General features: G+C 33.2%; 2 protein-coding genes across 2 annotated transcripts; one reads left to right on the top strand and one right to left on the bottom strand.

Annotated features, from left to right (window-relative positions):
* Positions 1–59: 59 nt before the first annotated feature.
* Positions 60–1,587, bottom strand: LOC132642281 (expansin-B4-like). Its single transcript, XM_060359527.1, has 4 exons — positions 1,372–1,587; positions 1,103–1,215; positions 608–795; positions 60–485 (listed from the first exon to the last, which is right to left on the bottom strand). Exons 1-4 carry the CDS (start codon positions 1,532–1,534, stop codon positions 152–154), a joined length of 798 nt encoding a protein of 265 aa, XP_060215510.1. The 5' UTR covers positions 1,535–1,587; the 3' UTR covers positions 60–151.
* A 16,811-nt stretch (positions 1,588–18,398) lies between these two features.
* On the top strand, positions 18,399–20,854 carry LOC132640431 (uncharacterized). Its single transcript, XM_060357021.1, has 2 exons — positions 18,399–19,285; positions 19,909–20,854. Exons 1-2 carry the CDS (start codon positions 18,441–18,443, stop codon positions 20,546–20,548), a joined length of 1,485 nt encoding a protein of 494 aa, XP_060213004.1. The 5' UTR covers positions 18,399–18,440; the 3' UTR covers positions 20,549–20,854.
* Positions 20,855–21,764: the final 910 nt, after the last annotated feature.

The raw sequence follows: 21,764 nt of genomic DNA, 5'->3' as shown, positions 1-21,764 counted from the left end.
CAAACATTGAAGGAACTGCCATAAAGATTTATAATAAAGTAAAATTGAGAATTTCGATCTTGATATCTAAAGAATTTTCTTTAATATATCATATTGTTGGTATGCAAAAGAAGTCCAACATTTCACTTTGTAAACTCTCAAACTAAAGACTTTATAATTGGGCAGGGAAATTGACATTCGATTTGTAAATTTCTTTTGGCTGCCAACCAACAGGAATAGCAGTATCAGCTATAACCTGATGCTTATTCCCTGAAGTTAACCTAAGAGAGAAGGGAGGTTTTTGTGTGTTCGGATTAATATTAGCAGACCACGTTACTCCAATCATTCGTTTCATGGGTAGCCAATTATCTGAACCTGTCGCTTTTATCTCAACCAAAGAGAGTTCACCATCTCCGTCCTCAGCTTCAGTTACAACCGCAAAGAAATTAGGGTTGGATCCTTTATCAACCTTGAACATAATATTTTGTTTGTAATTGCACGCCACCCTGAAAAAATTCCAAGTAGAAGTTAAAACGAATGATACTAAAGTAGGTAACATGTTATAATATGTTAAGTTATGCTGATAATGTAATTGTTTTAGTTTGTTATGAAGAGACTTAATAATAACCTTTTGTAGGAAATATCAATTCTTCCGAGTTTACGTAGTTGATCAGCTTGACCAGGTTTTGCCATAGCACCAAAGGCAGTTCCACTTAAATCAAAATGAATTGGATCATTATTACATGTTCCTGGACACTCATCTGTAAGTGCCACTGTTATTGGATTTCCAGAGCATTCTGGTTTCGAACATGAGACCTGAAAAACAATTCCATATATATAAAAATATCATTATTTTGTAAAACGACAAATCATGAATATTGTATTTGCCACTGATATTGTATACAACAAATTTAAGTAAAAGTTATGAGAAATCACTACTAAAAAGAAGGAATTCGCAACGGGGAAATTCTGTACCTAAGCAACAAAATTTCCTTCACTTATCCTATTTAATTTAGCGACGGATTATCAAAAAAATTATGTTAGATACGAGCAATTTAACGACAGATTAGCGATGAGGTTCATAGGCGATTTCTAATTTTTATTTTGTAGTGAATGTGTGCACCTGATAGCATGCACCACATCCCGCGCCATGTTGGAATAAAGCTTGATTTCCAGCGGTTATCATGCCACTGTACGGAGCATTTGCGACATCATCTTCTAGTCCACAAGCTCCTCCTGGACGTTAAAAAAGATAATTACATGTAATTGTTCACAAACAAACGGTATTATTAACCTAAAAAATAAAGCAGTTTATCTATTGCACAACATGTTATACTATATATAAAAGTTAAATCTGAAAGAATATGAAAAATTCGATTTTAGAGACATTACCACTGCCAGATCCAGTAGGATCTCCATACCAAGTTGCTACTGCTGGTGAAAATCCACCAGCATCTAAACTACCATTGAAAAATCGGCAAGAAACTAAATCCGATAAAAGAAAAACAAAAATGCAAACACAAAGAATTTGAGGAATATTAGAAGCCATGACCATTAACTTAATTGAGTAGTTTAATTTACTCTTTTGCTAATTGCTGATGCAAATGGCATGAGAAATGGTTCTATTTATACTAGAAAAGTTGAATACTACCCAACTAAGGATATTAAAATGTAATTTTATGAGGATTTCAATGGATAATGGTTGAATTAATATTTGTAACAACTTCTTGTTTTTTTCTTATCAGCAGTCACCCATCCACTAATTTAGATTTCATATGGGAATCTTGTAACAGAATTAATCACTTAAAAGAATTAATGAATCTGTTAGAAACTTTAATGTCATAATAAATTGTAAAGAGTTTATTTAATTAGATTCAAACTTGCTAGGCGGGAAAAAAATTAACCAATCTCGTACACACGAGGATAATCAGGTTCCTTAGCTAAATTAGTTACAGACAGCTGAGACTTAGTTAATCACACAGTCACATTATAACATGTTACATAATTTGGCTGAACTGTATTGGATGGCGTAAATTTAAATTAGTTGAGCAAATCCTAAAATTACTTTACTACTATTTAGAAGCATGAGGAATTGGAGGACCAAGGGCAAAAATGTAATTTCAGAGCTAACATTTTGACAGTTTCAATTGTTATTGTGCTTGAAAGGTGTCGTACTAAAATGTTTTGTAGGTGTACGTTTTCCTTAATTGGACCAAAAACCCAGATGCCCATTGCACTGCACGTGGGTTCCATATTCTGTTCACACCTTGCAGCGTTTTCAATTTACTAATACCCACATGGCTATTTTACTGACAGTGTATTTTATGTTTGATAGCTATTTATAGTGTATTTTATGTTTGATAGCTAGTTATAGCAATAAAACAAACAAATACAGTACGTACTATGTAGTAAAACGTAACCAAAACCACTACAATGGATCTCCACCATTATTAGCGCAAATAAATGTTTCATTTTTTTTATCAAATAATATTTTATTTTATTAAATTATGAGTTACTTTTTTATTTGAATTATATATTTATTGTATGCAAATAAATACATTATGCACATTCAGATGTTGGAAAAAAAAAACAGTCTTAATCATTCAGATGTGCATTCAAATTCAAATGTCTTAATCTTAATGAAAACAAATGAAGCCGAATACTCACTACATACAATTAATGTAACATTTCTGATGAAGATGAGAATCAATTATTATTCTATAAAAATCTTTGCATTCTATTATTTTAATTTTTTAGTTAAAAAAAAAAACTCTTCTTCTTTTTTTATATTACTTAGGATAGTCCATTCGGTCCCAAAACAGGATTTTATACATAAAAGCAGTACTCATTAACTAATGCATAATAAAAGATACTCCCCCCCCCCCCCCCCCCCCCGTCCCCCCTTAGTTCAAAAAGAGTGTTCACTTAGCTTTTATGTTTTGGTTCAAAAGGAGTGTGCAAATGGTTAAGTGAATACTCTTTTTGAACCGAAGGAAGTATATGCAATCTCTAAAAATGTCTTTCCATGCTAATTTGCGTTTATTACAAAAGCTGAGCTATAGAATAACTTAACCAAATACCTTTAATTAATGTTATCGACTTGTTTCTTAATGAAAATGAATGCGCTAGAGTTAAAGACGTATTCTTTTTTAACTGAAGGTAGTACATAACACAAATTCTAGCACGGGCCAATAGCATCTAGTATGCAACAAAAAAACTAAATTAGATACTAAAAGGATAATAAAAAAAATAGCTAAACTTACGCCTTAAAAATCCCACCAGACTCTAAAAATAAATAAAAAATAGCATCAACCACAAAAATTGTACCTCTCTAAATATAAGTTCTCGCTAATTTCCTTTTTTCATAGTCCTTCAAATCGAACAGGCAGAAAATTCACAAGAAAGGATGAGTACTCTTCTTAAAGACGACAAAATTAGGCCCAGAAAAGTGTGCACATACGACACATTTTTTTGCGCAGATTTCCCTTCAAGCGCACCGGTCTTTAATTTTTGCTCCTCACATATACGGTCTTCAATTTATTTTTTTCCTTGTTACTGTTGGGCTTTAAAGACACTAAGTGGTGAGCTTTAAAGATGAAGTGTGAATTGGAAATTGAGGGAAATGAAATTTGAAAAAGTAACTTTTTCAAGTGAGCTTTATACCACGTTAGTGGTGGAAAGCAACATTTGTATGCTTATATGTAGAAGCATATCCGCTAACTCATAAAGAGTTGAGAAGAGGGGCTCCCCTCGTGCCGTCATCGTCGCTAGGCTCAGATATCAAATGAATTGATTGATAATCTTTTTGGATCAAAATTTATTTTCCATTTTCATTATTTAATTTTCCTGATATTAATTGGAGCGAAATTTAATTCTTTAGTTTAATTTTTGAGGAATTATTTCCCAACGGGTGTTTACGAATTTGAACATTTGCGACATAAATAAAAAGTCATCTTCTTCCCGAACAGGTACCTTTGGCACCTGTTAGTAGGCTATAAATTTTCAGAGGCGTCGCCACATTTTTTAATTTTTTTTTTTTAAATTACATAGGGGTAGGGAAAGGAGAAATGGGGAAGGGGATTACAGCGTGGGAATTCGAACTCTCACCAACAAGGTGAAAGTTCAGGTAGCCAACCAACTGAGCTACTAGATCCCTACTAGCGTCGTCTCATTTAAAACACAAAAATCACGAAAAATATACTCTCTGAAAATCAATCTTTTCATCCCCTCTTCTACATCATCTTTCAAAGACAAAAGTAAGTGTCATGTGATTACTGCTGTTTGTTGAGTTCACTGAAGTTCTACAATTTCGATTGCCAATATAGCATAATAGAGTTTTGTTATATCCTGGGAGGAATTAACACAAACATTGGGCAGTTATGAGGGGATTAAATTCATTAAGGAAACACAGTTTTCTGTGGGCTCGCAACTAAACTTTTTTTTAACTTTTTCTGTTTTACAGTATGTAATTTGATTACAGGGATAACATTTACTTATTTAATAAAAATAGTCAGATCAACTTCTAAAGGCATAATTTCTATAACATTTTTATCTTTGGAAAATGAACTTTTGTCTCGCTTGACATAAATTCTGTAGGAATTAAATTATGCAGCATAAGTTTTGTAGTATTTTTCAGATTATGTTGAATGCTGAAAGTTTTGCCTTGTCCGGCATAATTTTTTGTGCGGATGTTATGATATATATGCTGAAGTTAAAGGTAAATTATGCCTTGCAAAATCTAAAATTATGTCGTTATTTCAGATTATGTTGAGTGTTGAAAGTGTTGCCTTGTCCGACATAATTTCTGCGGACGTTATGATACATATATCGTAGTTAAACGTCAACTATGCATTGTGAAATCTAAATTATGCAGTACCAAAAATACTAAACAACAAAAATTAAAGACCACAAATTTAAGGAGCAAAAATTAAGTGAAACTTACACAAATAACTACCTTTTAATAGCTTCTAACAATTTATAGCTACAAGTTGAAAAATTACAATTCGTAACTGCTTTTGGCTGTATTTCCAGTAAATTTCGTGTTTTCGAAATACAGAGAAATACAGCGTCGATGTTGAGTAAAGAACGACTCCATTTAAGGCAATAAAAATCTTTTTCAAAGCAAATGGTAATTTGTATTAATGCTTCCATGAATCACACAAACCTTATGAGGTTCCATAACAGCTCACGTCTATCAATCAAAATCACTTCATTCAAAAGTTTTTGAATTCAAAAAAACTCAACAAAATCACTCCATTCAAAAGTTGTAGTATGCATATTGTCATACCCCATTTTAACCGGAGTTAAAGTAGAGTACAATATATTGGAGATTCCTATTGGTTTTATTTCAAGGAGTCGTCACCTAATTATTTATGGTGAATTAGGACACCTAAAGTTTATCAAAGTTATTTTCTAAAGTTAGCTCTGTTTTAAGGTCTGCGAAACTTAAGATTCTAGGTAAAGGTTCAATTAGTCTAAAGGGAAGGTATTAGGCATCCTTTGAGACCCATTAACAATGGTTAACCGACCGGACTTATAATTAATTAGGCTAAGTGTAAATATAGTATTATAAAAAAAACGTAGCTTTGTAATTATGTCTAAAGTTATAGATAGACATGTAAGAATGTGGTTTAAAATAGGATTTGTAGAAGATAATAATTTGTATAAAAGAGTACTTCCAATGCTATTTTGAAAACACGACTTATAAATGTTATTAGTGCTTTAAACGAAAGTGTAATAGTGTTGTTTAAAATAATACTTGTAGAAAAACATAATAATTTGCGTAAAAGAAGATTCTAAATGTTAAATGAGACTCAAAACATTGCTAAGGCTTTAAATGAAAAATATAGTAATGTTATTCGAAAAATAAGATTTGTAGAAAGTAGGATAATTTGCGTATGAATAATAGCCTTTTAAAAGATGATTTGACAAATGTGATCTTTAGATAAAATGATGTTATATGAATATGGTGGCATGGGAATACCTAGACTTATATTCTTAAATATGATGAAAAGGCCATAAGTTTCTTTCTATTTTTTATCACTCTTTGATTTAACCAATTTCGGCTAAAGAATATGTACAATTGGATGAAGCTTAAGAGAATGTTTAGAGAATATGCTTAAATTTATATATACGTATTAGTGATGTTTTGAAATTTCTAATACGGTAAGAATGAAAACATGATCTTAATTCAAAATATGTGTTTGTGGCTTCGCCCTTGAAAATGACATTAATATAGATAACTATTATAGGTACTATAAATAATTTAATATGAAAGAAGGAAATGAAACTAAGGAATTAATTATTGTTTCTTCCTACCCATTTTTGCTAAAATCAAACCCACTAACTCCGCTAAGGTTCACCTAATCTAAACAAATAAAAAACAAGTAAAAGTGTTAGTCATATAGTACAAATTAAATCCACGAAGTAAAATAAAATAGAGGAGTGAAATGATTTAAATGAGTTTAGCCCATTTAGGGCTGCTGCTGTTCACTGCTACTGTTATGGGCCTCGGCCCAGCAGATTTTAGTATGTCGCTGAGGATGGCTGACGGGATGACTCGAGAGAAGTTGTGTTGGGCCTTTAGCCCAATACTGAATGTGGAAGATGATGAGTCCCGAATTGGGACTCCATTTTTTCTTCAATGTGTACATGTAAAAATATATATAATAAAGATTAGAAACGTACATAATTGTTAAATAAGGCAAAACACATATAATATTAAACTTCCAAATATGCATGTCAACAGCAGGCATAAAGACAGTTGCTCAATGTGAGCCTAAATAGGAAACATTAGTATTAAGAAATGTATGGAGCTCTCATGGATAATAGCAAAATGTTTCATGGTTTTAAATATCACAACTTGGTTCAACCATCTCATAACAAAACCAGAACTTCCGGAAGTAATCAGAAACCAAAGACTTGTTAATTCTAAACATAAAAATCTGGAAATCCAGTATTAACTAGGCGTAGCATGTGTTGACACCCAATTTTGTCCCTCTTTTATCTAATTTACTCGAGCTTTCTAAGTTTGCTGACGAGCTAAATACTTTATTTTCACTACTATTAATATCGCTACTTTTATTTTTCAACATTATAAGTATTACTTTACCACAAATTTTAAATGATTCGTCATCATTTCATTTTTTCGGGTTTGGACTCGTTAAATTAATTATAGGACAACATGTTGTTAAATCCTTATTTTTTTTAAAATATTAATTATTAATTGTCTTCATATAGTATATATTGTACTAGTTGTTAAATTAGAAGCCCAACAATAATAAAATAGAGGATGAAGGACCAACAATTTTCAGTCAAATTAATGACTTAAAATACAATGTTATTCCCCTACCCAAATAATCAGCCCACATTTTAAATACCCAGCCCATTACCTATCGAAATAAATCAGCCCACTTATTCTTTTTGCCCTAAATCTCTTCCTCTCTCTTTCTCTTACTCTTTTCCGCCTCTCTCCCTCTTTCTCTTCTTTCTTCATTTCCTCCGCCTCATCTCCCTCTCTCTCTATACTCTCCCTTCCCCACACAACGCCGCCGCACCCCACACCACGCTCCCCTACCCCACCTCACTCCTCTCTCTACCCTACCTACGCTCCCCTCCGCTCCTCTCTTTCCTCACTCTATAAAGGAGAGGAGCAAGTCTGGTTAAGGGGACCTGAAAAAAAAATAGCTTGGATTTTCGGAGCAAAAACCAAATCAACTCAAACAAAACAAAAACAAGATCGGAGAGGGACCCGAAAAAATCCCACAGTTGCTTGACATCGATTAGAAATCTTAAACATTTCATTTTTTGTTTGCTGTGTTATTATTTCGAAGTCGAGTTATAAAACTCGAGAATTGAACACTGATCGGACACGGATTAAAACACTTTAATTTTTTGACTCGAGTTTCGAATCTGTCAATACGAGAGTAGATTCGAGGCCTCGACGCCCCATTTCACTGCGCCAACAAAAGGTCAGTGCAATCCTTCCTTCCACTTTTTGGTTCGCTTTGATTTCTGATGTCTGTTTGGATTCTCTGTTTGCATATTTAAAGTGATTTTAATTTCAAGTTGGTGCTGCGATAAAGTTTTATACCTGATGTCATAAAATAGGGAGTTATATTTATCTTTTGATAATGGTTGATGCTCATTGAGTATATTCAGTGTTCTTCGTTTGAAAATATGGCTTAAGGTCTTTATTTGATGTTCATACGAATTATTTTCTGTGGTTAGTGAAGCTTAATTTAATTTTTTGATCAGTGTAGCCCTATGTTCGTTTAGTGTATTAATCATGTTGTTGCTGATAGTTGGTTTAGATGAGACATCGAACCTGCTTATATGTATGACTAAGTGTATCAGGTATTAACTAGTAATGATAGTCTTAAAGTCATGTCGCTAGCTTACAGGTATGTCCTACTTTGAAGAGTATGATAAAATCATGTTCGGTTAACAATGCTTTCACGAACGCAAGTCTGGTTAAGGGAGCTGTTGGGCATGTTAATGATGTTATTACCCCAATTAGGTATGCGTATCTTGAGTTTAGTCCTGTCCGGGTTTTGTTTATTGGTCGAAAGGTCCAAATTTGTTTGCAAAAGGTTCTGTAGAATCAATATATGATCATAGTGGCCTAAAATGTGATTTGTGTGACTAAACTGATCCTGTATACTTGAGAATTAAGATCTAAAGGAAGTTGTGAGTCATCATATTGAAAAAATGAAATTTGCAAATGATTCATGCACAGTGTAATATCCTGTAATTCCCCTCTTCATCTCTGTTTGTCTATGCTTAACAAATTAGTCCTGAAATCCTTTGAATTGTTCCACACTTGGATGTTGGTTTGTTAGCAGTTAGCTTTGATTCAACCATTGCACTGTTTTAAAACATCTTACTCTACCTACATTCTATGTGTATCACCTTGTGTGTCATTGCATTATCCATATCATGTCTTCATTCGCTAAGCTCCTATTTCCTGTTAATAATATATCCATGTTCCATGGCTCGCCATATAATTCCCTGTAGTTCAAAATTTCTTTTCCAGTATTCTTAACTAATTCCATGGCTTGCCTTGCTTTGTGTTTGAAGTTTCTCTTTTGAAAAAATGATACTAATCTGCTGCACATCTATGCTGCCCTGTGCTACTGTTTCCTTCTGATTTTTGGCATAGCATTCCTGCCCCTTTGTGACTTGTTTTTTCTGGTGTCCCATTTCCTCTCCTGCTTCTTGTCCTAGTTAAGACACACTGTATGTTTGTTCTACGCAATCACATGGCCTCCACGGCATTCCATCTTGCTTAGTATTGTGACCTGCTTTTGATCATGCATCCTATGTTTAGAAATATTCTCCAATTGTTCTTCTTCTCTTTTGTTTCTCTGAACATAAACTGCTGAACCTTCTGCCCAATTCTCACGATTGTGGTTGTTTTACCTATATTCCAGTCCCTTCTCTTTGTTCCCTCTCTCATCCTCTCGAATGCTATATATTAGTTAATCTATCCTAATTATAGCAATCTATCATGTCTGTTTGTTTACCTTCTGAGCCTAATGTCATTATATGATAGCTCTTATGCTGGTTATGTTTAGAATAGAGTATGATCCTTTCCTTCTATTTTATAACCTAAATATATTCTCAGATATGCTTAATGATGATTTGTGCTTAAGCCTACTACTCTATTAAAAGCCGATAAAATAGAGTGTGGATTGTCTTGGAGTATTTTAACACCAGGTGCCTAATAGCTAAATGTATCTGTGTTGTTTAGTTTTGTTCAAAATCAAGTTTAGTATCAGTCCGCTGTTTAGAACACTAATTCCTTATCTTTTTTTTTTTTTTTCTCTTTTGATGTATGAATGAACCTGGTAGTAGCCTTCTTGTGTGACCTGAATTTGCTTTCAGTTAGAGCTTCAGCCTGTCTATAAGATGCTGCTTTCATAATGTTTTCAATCTGTCGCTTGGTTTGGAATCTGCTGAGTCCTGTTTTCATAGTATATTCAATCTGTCATTAAGTCTGAAATCCGTTGAGTTTTGTTATGTAAATAACGCTCAGTTTGCTCTTCCTTACATTCGCATGTATTGTCAGTACATATATGTGGTAGTTGAAGATTTATATTAGTCCTAATTTGCTTTAGTTTACATTCTTTCTTTTCGTGTTTGACAATCAGATTGCTTCTCTAATGCTTTCCCTGTTTTATTTTCTTTGTTCACATGGTGTATGGAGCCGCAAGGAGTCCCTCTATTAGGACTCGAGGCCACAACCTGCATTGCTCACACAATCTTCATCTATTGCCTACTGGGCATGGCTTAATCCAGCATTCTTTTGTGCGTAAACGGGATCTAATACGACAGTGGTGAAGCTGAAACCCATAGCAACAACAGCAGGCAGCAACATCCCAAAATGGGATAAACCCATTTGAACTCCGTTCTATTTCCGCGATTCTATCATCTTGGTGTATTTGTTTGTCTGACTAACACTTCCTTTTATTTTGTTTTTTCCTTAGCTTAGATGAATTGTAGGAAATTAGTATGGATAGTTTTAGAAGTCATGGGTAGTTAATTTAAGGAGAACCAACGATTAATTCCATAAATTTCATCTCCACTTTTTTTTATGATAAAACTACTTATAATACCTATACTGTTATTTCAATTGATTTTAAAAAAAAACAGCACGACTACATATTTTGGCTAAAGGAATCATAATCCATGCTTACTATCTTAGAAGTTTAAAACGTCACAAAGCTTATACTAACGTTAGCTTATTCTAAAAAATGAAAGGCAAACTAGTTTCAACGGATAACTCTTTCACTTTAGTTCCTTTCTAACATTTGAAATACATATTTGTTTAAAACAACCTTCGCACAATATATGTTGAACTAATAGTCTTTCTATAAAACTTTATTAAATAACTTTTAAATTTGTTAGTCATTTTCTTCAAATACATATAAACATTACACATCCTGTTTCTATTAACTCATTTATAACTAAACTCTTTTATACGACTATTACTTTTCGACAAGTTTTATTTTAAATAACATTCTATTACTATCTATAACTTTAGCAATACTTATAAGATATTTTTTTTAAATATTTAAATATTACATCTACATATTTAGCTTTAATTAATTAATCTAAGTCCGGTCGGTTAACCATTGTTAATGGGTCTTAAAGGATGCCTAATACCTTCCCTTTAGACTAATTGAACCCTTACCTAGAATCTTAAGTTTCGCAGACCTTAAACAGAGTTAACTTTAAACATAACTTTAATAAACTTTAGGTGTCCTAATTCACCATAAATAATTAGGTGGCGACTCCTTAAAAACAACAAACAAAAAAACAGGAATCTCCAATACGTCATACTTTTACTTTAACCTCCGGGTCAAAATGTGGTGTGACAGCATGTCAAAAGTATAGGGATCAGATTCTGCCTAAATTCTAAACACCACTTAAGACCAAAGCCAAGTTGGATCATCCCATAGGTAGAAGTTAACAAAAACAGAACCCGAAACCATCTATATGGAAATAAGCTTGTATGCGTAGATGTATACATTCAATAATACTTCAATCTAAAATGTTTAGATGCTGAACTTTCCAATGATCTAAGTGACACTATGCATATGGTTTTATCATCCTTAACACAAGTAGTAGTAAACTTGATCTATATCATGGGAACAGAATTCATGCAACCCAAATACACTTGAAGAAATCGCAGGACATAGAGGGGCAGAACCAAATTTTTTTAAAAAATGGTGAAGGATAGGCAAATACAACTCATACAGATTTTAGAGAGTTGAAAGAGGAGATCATGCAAAGTTAAAGTTAAGACACCCTTTCATTCTCTCTGAAACAGCACTGGATTTATACTTATTCCGCTGATCCCCACTGCTTAGAATACGCACTAGGACAATAATTTACGCTTAAAACTCATGCCTATACTGCTATTATTAAACAAACAAAAGAGGACCAGATTATCCACAAAACAGCATATGCATACTAAACTTAAGCCAAACATGAACTAAACCAATAACCAACACCAATTCACACAAAACAACCGTATTCAACAAGGATATTCATATCTGTAAATGGACATATTTAACAAACATGGAGATGAAGACATGACATAGAGTAGGTTGGTTACGGAAATGATTTTCGATCGCTTAAGTTAACTCATTTTGAAATCGTCATAGCACACAGCAGCCCAAAACAATGCTCAAAATCAATCACTATTCTTTTAACATGGAACGGACTCATATATACCTGTTGTAATCAGCAATATTCGCACACGCACAGATTGACTAAACCAGCTTACATTAAGAAATTGAGCTAAGGCTAACCCAAGATCGAAAAAAAGCGTAACTATCAATCGATATGTATTCTAAACCAACACCGTATAACCAAGTAAAATTGAAAACTAAACTAAGGTAAGACACAAACATATCAATGCTGTTAACTTTTAAACTGAAATTAAAAACGATTGCAACAACAGCATATATGAACACATCGAAACTTTTATTATTCGAAATAAAGCAAAGAAAAACACACTGACCTTTTGTGGGTGCAGTGAACGGGGTGTCGATGGTATCGAATCTACTCTCTCGTATGAGCAACTTCGAAACTAGAGTTGGGTGAGTCGAACCCCTTTGGTCACGGTCAAAGTTCGCCGGAAAAAGGGAAAATCAAGTTTTAAGGTTGATTGTGTCCCTTAAAACACTGAATAATTCCTAAAATCTGAAAAAATGGATCCCCCCCCCCCCCTTTTTCGATCTTTTCTTTTGTTTTCTCTCCTTTTCTCCCCCCTCCCCGTTCAACTTCGTGTTACATTTATAGGGTTTCGTTTGTGTACAAAAGGGAGTGGGGAGCAGAGGCATGGGTGAGTGGAGTGATGTCGGGTGAGTGGAGGGGAGCATGTGTGGGGAAAAGGGAAGAGGAGCGGCGACAGTGGGGAGTGAGACGAGGGAGATGAGGCGGATAAAGAGGAGAAAAGAGAGAGGGAAGGGAGGCGGAGAAAGCAAGAAGAGAGAAAGAGGAGAAGAGAAAGAAGTAGGGTTAGGGAAAGGAATTGGGCCGGACCTGGGTCGGGTAAAAAAATAGAATTGGGCTGGTCCGTTTGGGCTGGCCCATTAATTTAAATATGGGTTGAAAATGTGGGTTGGGTATATAAATGTGGGTTGTTTTGTTTGGGTAGGAAATAATATTGTATTTGTATTTTAAGCCATTAATTTGCTGAAAATATTGATCCTTCCTCCGCTATTTTAATTATTTCCGGGCTTCTAATTTAGTAACTAGTACAATATTTATTATGTGAAGATAAATAGTAATTAGTATATAGAAAGTAAGGATTTACAAAGTGTTGTCTTGTAATTAATTTAACGATTCCAAACCCGAAAGTGAAATGACGATGAACATTTAAAATTTGTGATAAATTAATACTTGTAATGTTAAAATAAAAGTAGCGAATATAAATAGCAGTGAAAATAAAGTATCTAGCTCGTCAATAAATTTAGACGTCCGAGTGAATAAAATTAAATAAAGGAGGGACAAAATTGGGTGTCAACACATATATACAATGAAATATAATAAAATACAGTGAAATACAAGAAATGCAAATCACTAGAGAGTAAAATCAGGACCTATTTATGGAATATCTTTTTTTTTAAATCTGGGATTCAATTTAAAACTTTCCATAAATCACGCATAACGGCTAGTCTTCCATAACAGCTCACGAATCTCTCTCAACTTTTATCACAATCAAAACTTTTTGAATCCAAAAACCACTAAAGATCTAAAAACTTCCAAATACAGAAAAATATACACTGGGATACAATAAAATATGGTTGATTGTTTAAGAAATATAAAGTTATAGTATGCATATATACAATGGAATATAATGAAATATATCAGAATTGTTTCATAAATTAGAAATACAAAATGCAGAAATACATTGAAATACAGTGAGATACAAAATCGTGAAAACAAAGTGGAACAAAAATAGGCTATATATTTGGAACATTCACTATATTTACGCCAAAAAAAAAAAGATAAATACATTGAAATACAGCGAAGTAATACACTAAAATATACTAAAAATCAAATATACTGTTTGTTAATACACAGAAATACACTGAAATATACTGAAACATTTTATCAAACACTTGGTGGGCTGAAACTCTACAACTCTCATCAATGGTGTTTCTATACCAACAACCTATTCTTTTGTTCCTAGATGATGCTACACCACCTAAGGAACTATTAACACTGTAATAAAACATGTTTCAGCTCTCCATTTTCTCTTATTCGACATCTCTATTTCCTTGGTCATCCAAAACAGAAATCCATTAACAACATTGTTTCTCCATGACCTTCATATTTTCTCTTTCCCTTCACTAATTTCATCAACTACTCACTTAAAAAAGAATTGTTAGTTGCTCAAATCTTCATAATGAGAATTGAAAAACGGATATGAGAATTGAAGATGTGATAGAAACTGATTTGAATAATGAGGAGATATGGGAGAGTGAAAAACGGATATGAGAATTGAAGATGTGATAGAAACTGATTTGAATAATGGAAGAAATTGAGAAAATTGGGGAGTTAATTGTCGTGTATTTAGGAAGAGAGATAAACATGTAGCGTGTATGTAGTGATATGGGGGCAACACAGTTAATTAGTAAAAAGTGGAGTAGCTATCAATTGTAAAATTTGAATAATATAGCTACTAAATTTAAATATTAAAAAGGACAGTTACTATCCATAAATAAGTCTTAGAGATAGCTACACCAAATAAATTTCCCAAAAATTAAAGACCAGCCTGAAATAGGGACATTTGTGCGAATGACCCCATACGACCTTACACGCAGTAACCTTGGGCCTAGTCCTCTTGTCAATTCACTACAACAACCGAAATTTTAAAAAAAAAAAAAAAAAAAGGACGCACGGATTTTAGTGACAGATGATACTATTTCTTAGCTAATGACATCAACATAACAACGGATTATGATTTTTTCACTATATAAAAAGATAATGAAAACACATGTAATATATCGATGAAAATGAATCAGTCGTTAAATTTAGCGCAAAAGTTTGCAACGGAATATCTGCACTATCATATTTATTGATTTTAACATTTTAGTATTTTTTTTTTAATTAATTTAACCCGAGGTTTGGGTTTTGAGCCATCAGATTGGAAACTTAAATTCTGGTTGGAAGCACTTCGATTTTTAGTGGATCCTATATAGTGGCACACGAACCCAAATTAGTGGGGCCAGTGATCAGTTCCCAACACCGGATGCATAATAAAGCGAGAAAAGAGCTAATTCGAAAATTTAGATGTTAGGAATTTAGATGTTGTATGACTTTCTCAATGAACTAGACATAGTTAAGTGACTTTATGGTTAAGATATAAAGTTAATTGACTTTCTAAGTGAACTAGCCATAATTGCGTGACTTTCTGGTTAGAAACCAAATTTAAGTGCCTTTCTGAGTGAACTAGCCATAGTTGAGTAACCATATGAGATATTATCTCCATTTAATATGCAGAATTTCATGGCAATCTAGTTTTGCTTTTACACCAAACGAAACAAGCCCTACCGATATTTCATATATATATTTGTTTCTTCTCAAAAACGAATACAATATCAGATCTCTCATCGATCTCTTCTTCTTCCTCAATGCTTTCAAACCATTTGCGAACGTGTTCTAGTGGAAATTAAAGTTATTCCTAAATTTGTATTTCGGTTTTGACTTTGTGAAATTTTGGAGTAATTCTACCATAACTCGGCAAATATGTAGTGGTAGACTTAAATTTCTTAAGGATACAACGACGAAACCATCAAAGTCGAAACTTTTTATTCCTCACAAGGCTAATTTTATCCAACAAATGAATTCTCCGTATAACTTTAAAATCATCATTGGAATTATTTCCTCTTCTCGAGCTGCTTCTTGTACTTGTTGATCCTTACTCCTTAGTACTTATGTTTTCCATGCTTTCTCACGTTGTGATATCTTTAATCGGAAATATAATTAAGTAAATAAAAGTATTTTATCTCTAACAACTAAACTTTGTATGAGACGGACACACACTTAAACATAGTATTAGAGTAGATGGAGGTATTGGATTCAAATCTCACCACTAACCATTATGAGAAAGAATTACCACGTACATGCATGACACGTGAGGGGGCCGACGTGTTGATATAATTATTAAGTAAATAGAATGTGATTTCTTTAACAATTTAAGCTTTTCGATCACATAGATACACACCAAGAAATATGTTGTAGATATAATTGTGATTTCTTTAAGGGTTCGTTTGGTTCAAAAACAAATTACGCTGGGATAAGTTATGCTGGGATTAATTACATTGAGATAAGTTATGCTGGGATTAGTTATTCTTGAGTTATTTTTTATTGACTGTTTGGTATATTGGACTAAAAGTATTATACATTGGATAATTTCTAAAAAGAAGAGGTTTCTTCCTTATCCCGAGATAACTTATCCTGGGATAACTTATTCCACCCTGTGGCAGGTATAAGTTATCCCAACACTATTTTTACTCCTGGGATAACTTATCTCATGATTACTAACCAAAAGAGGGATAAGAAATTGCTAAATTTTTATTCCAGGACTACTTATATTTATCCTTCGTACCAAACGACCCACAACAGTATAAGTTGTACACTTGATTGGTCGATGTTGAAAAGTCTTTGAGAATCTGGTTCTTTAAAGTAACAAATGGGCAGACGTGAAGAAGCAACCCAACTTCGGTGTGCTTTAGCTTTTATTGTGAAACCTCAGCTTTCTCTTTCTTGTTAAGTAAAACATTACTCCCTCCATTTCAATTTATGTGAACTTATTTGATTAGACACTGAGTTTAAGAAAAAAAAAAGAATTTTTGAACTTGTGGTATAAAATGAGACACATATATTTTATGTGGCTATAATCATTGCAGAAAGGTAAATTGTTTCCATATATGGAAAAGGATCATTCTTTTTTATGCAGACTAAAATGGAAATAGGTTCACATAAATTAAAACAGAGGGGATATTAGTTAGGCAGAGTTGTTGCAGGAGTTTGGCACGGAACAATTCACATTCTTCTTGGATGAAAAATTAGCCTATAACATGCATAATCCTAGATTCTTTCGTTTAATGTTACTCATGACGAATACGTTTCAACAAGATGGTCGTTGAAGGAAAGAAAAGAAATAACAAAAGAGATTCTCTACAGTTTGCTTTCTATACTATTATATCTATTCCCTTCAATTTAATGATAGGTTGAACGTTTTCCTGCCTAAGAAATATTCTGCTGTTAATATAGTTTGGGTAATCCTTGTCTCTTGAGCTAGCTTTTAGAGTTGAATTAGGTCTGAGATTCATTTGTTTACATGATATCAGAATAAGACTCATCCTAATTCTTGTTCCCCATATGAAATTGTCCACGCTCCAGATGTCCAGCTCTAGGTCTGGGGTGTGCGAAGAGTCCCACATCAGTCCTCTAAGGGATGGGCAGTTTCTTTAATATGGCTTGGACAAGCCGCACCTCTTGAACTAGCTTTTCTGATTCAGTTAAGCCCAACATTCATTTCTTTACCCAAAGTGTTTTCAATGTTGTAAAGAATCTGGCAACAAAGTCAATAATTTGAACTCCTTACCCAGTAATTTCCCCCTTAGAAAAAGTTTAAAGAACACTTTCTTTTTGGGCAAAACAACAATGCTAGAACAGGGGATTTAATCATAAATATGACAATGTTTAGCTTAGAATTGTTACAACTCTTGTAATTATATATACTCCTTTTGTTTCAATTTATTTGATATAATTTGACTCAGTGCAAAGTTCAAAATAAAAATGAGGGCTTCTAAAATTTGCGATCTTAATAATTATCATAATATGTGTGTGTTTGTAGTCTTAATTTTAAACATATCACACCATTTGAGTGCCTATAGAACTTCTCATTATAGAACTGTGATATTCTTTTTGGATCGTGTGAAAACAATGCCATTTAAAATGGGACGGAGGGAGTTGTATGTTCTTGAGTTAATCATCAGTTAAAAATTATTTAAAGTGTAAGTTCCAAATAGTCAAAATTCTTGATAAATTATCACTCATGATGCCAAAAAAAAAAAAAAAAAAAAAAAGGTGGTCCATATACTTCCTCAGAACTCTTTCCATTAGGTTCTGCATATGATTATCTTGAAAACCAATAACTTCTGAATTTATTCTATTAAGGATGCTATTAATTGACTGGTCCCAAAGTTAAAGAATCTATAAATATCCATTCAAAGTATTACCTTGTGCAATTTTTTCAACTGATACCTTTATTCCATTCATGAAAGTAAGTTCAATTTCACCTTTTACATGTTATATATATCTAATCCACTGACCTTTTTTAGCCCTGAGAATCTTTCTTTTCACAATCCATTAGTCTATAAATACACATATAATTCCATCACATTATTTCGTATACAGACAGTGAAATTAAAGCTATGGCTAATACTTGCAATTTTCCTGATATATACTCCTGGATTCAGAACTTACCACCATTTTCTCAATGGAAAACTGACACAATTTCAATTTGCATTTCTCCTTCATGTTCATCTCAACCTTCACTCAAACTCTCCGTAGCCAAAAATTACCATTTTTCCATTATTGCGGATTATAATCTTCCTATTTCCCTATGGACCTCGAAACCACTAAAAATAAAGCACCATTCAACAAAATTATTAGATGACGAGTCAGTATTCAGTCTCTTTATCAATTTCATTCAGGACGTCCTTCATTATGGCCGGAACAAAAATTCTTCGTCCTTCCTCAAGATTCCACGAATGGATTTGAATAATTCCGGTTTTAAGGAAATTTTCAACTTCTCATTTTTAACTCTGGCTTTCATAATTTGTATATATGAAGCGCCTGCTGATCTCAGGTCCACATGTATTATTTCCCTGAAGAATCAATTTTCATGTTCACAATCTAGGGAAGCGTCAAAATTGATCGTGAGAATTTTGGGAACGAATACTGAAGAACAATGGATGCGTTCAGTAAATTTAGCGATAACTAATTGGATCATAGAAATTCATTCTTCTTCGAATCATCCTATGAAAACGCCATGTCGGTTGTTTTCATACTCATTTTCGACACAAGGGCTATGGAAAGTCCAGTTGTATTGCCCTGTTATTGCAATGGAGGTTGAAACATCTACTGCTAGTAGTTTATCTGATGATTTGAGGTTTTCACTCAACTTTCACCAGCTTGAAGGAGTGATTCAATTGAATTATAAAGTTATAGTTCGAGAAAAGTGGATTGAAGTGATGGTGAACACCGATAATATTAGGTAAGTTTGTTTTCTTGAACTTGGAGGGAGTTTCGATAAACTTATAATCTTGTCAGATAACTTATAAGTACTTCCTGACTTATTTATGTGCCTAGTGAAAACCAAATTACCAAATGTACCAGAAGTCATAAATTGGTCGTTTTCAACTTTATGACTTTTCAACTTAAAAACACATTTATTTTAATCAGTAATTTTTTACTATTTTATTCCTATTTTTTTTTTTTTTTTTTTTTTTGTAATTTTAAAAATACCATTTCCAAAACAAAGCCTCAGGCGCCCTCGTCATTCAACTTCAGTCATTCATCCTTTTTAATGATGTTCTTTTATATTTATATTTACTGTAAGAAGTTTAAGGGCATCTCAGAAGAAGTGCATACTTATCAACATTCTTTTACTAAACACATAACTGTTTATTATGAGTTTGAGCGCACTTCTATCCAAATATGTAACAGCTGAACACTTAAAAAGTGATTCTCAACACTTGATGTTTATTGACTACTTTTAATCAGCTAATCCAAACAGTATGTAATTTGACTGAACAACCATAATCTCAATTCTTTTTTATGAAAAGAACAACCTAAAGAGTGAATTTTAACTTGATCTGAAAATGCATCTTCATGTAGGTGTGATGTTGTTAGGCTAGTGAATGAATCACTAATGGCAGAGAGAGGAGCTGGGATATCAGAGAAGCATTTCCCTTCAAGAATTTCATTGCAACTAACTCCAACACTTCAATCCAATGTGTTGAGCATATCAGTAAACAAATCCTCTGATAATCCCTTAAGAGAAATTAACATGGAAAAGACCATTGAAGCAGGATTCGATCCACCAAACTCCTACATGGGCCTAAAAGTCTCCGCGGGAGAGACAGTTGTTACGAGCATGAAGCCTTGGAAATTTGAGCAATCTGTTAACGGGGACGGTGCAAATTTGAATTGGTTTCTTCATGATGCGGGGAATGGGAGAGAGGTATTTTCGTCAAAGCCTTCTGTTTTTTCGCTTATTCAACCAAAGGCTTGGTTCAAGAACAGATATTCAAGTGTTTATAGGCCATTTACTAAGCAAGGAGGGGTAATTTTTGCTGGAGATGAGTATGGGGAAAGTGTGTGTTGGAAAATGGACAAAAGGGCTATAGGGAAAACAATGGAGTGGGAATTAAAAGGGAGAGTTTGGTTAACTTATTGGCCGAATAAACACATAACTTCTTATGCTGAGACTAGAAGGTTGGAATTTAGAGAAGTGCTTCATCTCAATCTTGCTTAGTCATATTTGTTGTATTGATTATCAAAATAATGCTTGTGTCGGGGTAGGCTATCTACTCACGTCCTCTTGAAGTGCGTTCCTTCTTTGGATGTTGTGTGAACGCGAAACACTTCGTACGCTAGGCTGTCCTTTTATTGATTATAAAAATGTATTTGTGTGTTGCATAGTCATATTTGTTGTATTGATTATAAAAATGAAGCTTGCATCAGAGTAGATGGTCTATATTACATTCCCTTGAAATGTAATCCTTCGTGTGAACGCGAAATACTTCGTGCATCAAGCTGCCTTTTTTATTGTTTGTCAAAATGTGTTTTGAGTGTGCATAGCTATATTTGTTGTATTAATTATCAAACTGTATTTTTGGTGAATTTTGCATGGTTGGAATCGTAATTCTTCTAAAAATTATGAAATATGGTTTCTACATTTATGGGTCTATTTTATCTTTTTAGTTTTTCTCCATGGAATGAATGAGACAAATGATATCCATTACAACATAAAAAAGTAACCATTTTCCTAATTTAATCATATCATCATATTATACTAAAAGTGAGAAGCTTCAACTTTCAAAGTTGGATTACAATTTTTCCCCTACACTAAATCAAAATGTAATTAAATATCTAAATATCATAATAAATCTAATTAAGTAGTTATTTTATTTACGTAAAGGCAATATTAGAAGTTTAGCAGTTGCACTTTATTTCTTTAGTTATGGCATTGTTAATTCCCTTAATTATTACTACTAATTAGTGCAAACGTTATTTACAGGCCACAACCTCTTACATTCTTATGTTATGTGGCATTGTATACATCATTATTATACAAAAATGAAAAAATACTCATAATTAGGATAAGCAGGCTTTTACTGCTCCTCGCACTATCTGCTATGACTAAAACGTTTCCATCCCTATTTAAGGTCTACATTTGTCAAGAAACTGATGAAGACTAATGGTCAGGACTATTAAGTAGCAAAATTGATGAATCTTTTATTTTTATTTTGTGGCTAAATTTGGCCGCATTAATATAGGTATGAATGAATTCTAAAGGGGCTCCTAAGTGAGCAAACGTTTTGCTTGCCCCACATTAAATAACTTTGGTAAAATAAATTTCATATGTTTTTAGCAGTTTAAAAGTTAGTTTTTGTTCATATACTCTACAGCTAAATAATTTGCTGGTAGAAATAGACGCACAGAGGGAAAGATAAAGAGGAAACTTTGAG

Source organism: Lycium barbarum, chromosome 5 (assembly GCF_019175385.1).
Source record: "Lycium barbarum isolate Lr01 chromosome 5, ASM1917538v2, whole genome shotgun sequence".
Taxonomy (NCBI): Eukaryota; Viridiplantae; Streptophyta; class Magnoliopsida; order Solanales; family Solanaceae; genus Lycium; species Lycium barbarum.
This window is presented reverse-complemented; position numbering and strand designations above follow the sequence as displayed.

Coding starts and splice junctions, on each gene's coding strand:
- LOC132642281 (XM_060359527.1), bottom strand. CDS start 1,534: ATGGTCATGGCTTCTAATATTCCTCAAATTCTTTGTGTTTGCATTTTT. Junction 1,216..1,371: donor TCCTACTGGATCTGGCAGTG/GTAATGTCTCTA, acceptor TTTAACGTCCAG/GAGGAGCTTGTGGACTAGAA. Junction 796..1,102: donor GATGTGGTGCATGCTATCAG/GTGCACACATTC, acceptor ATTGTTTTTCAG/GTCTCATGTTCGAAACCAGA.
- LOC132640431 (XM_060357021.1), top strand. CDS start 18,441: ATGGCTAATACTTGCAATTTTCCTGATATATACTCCTGGATTCAGAAC. Junction 19,286..19,908: donor GTGAACACCGATAATATTAG/GTAAGTTTGTTT, acceptor ATCTTCATGTAG/GTGTGATGTTGTTAGGCTAG.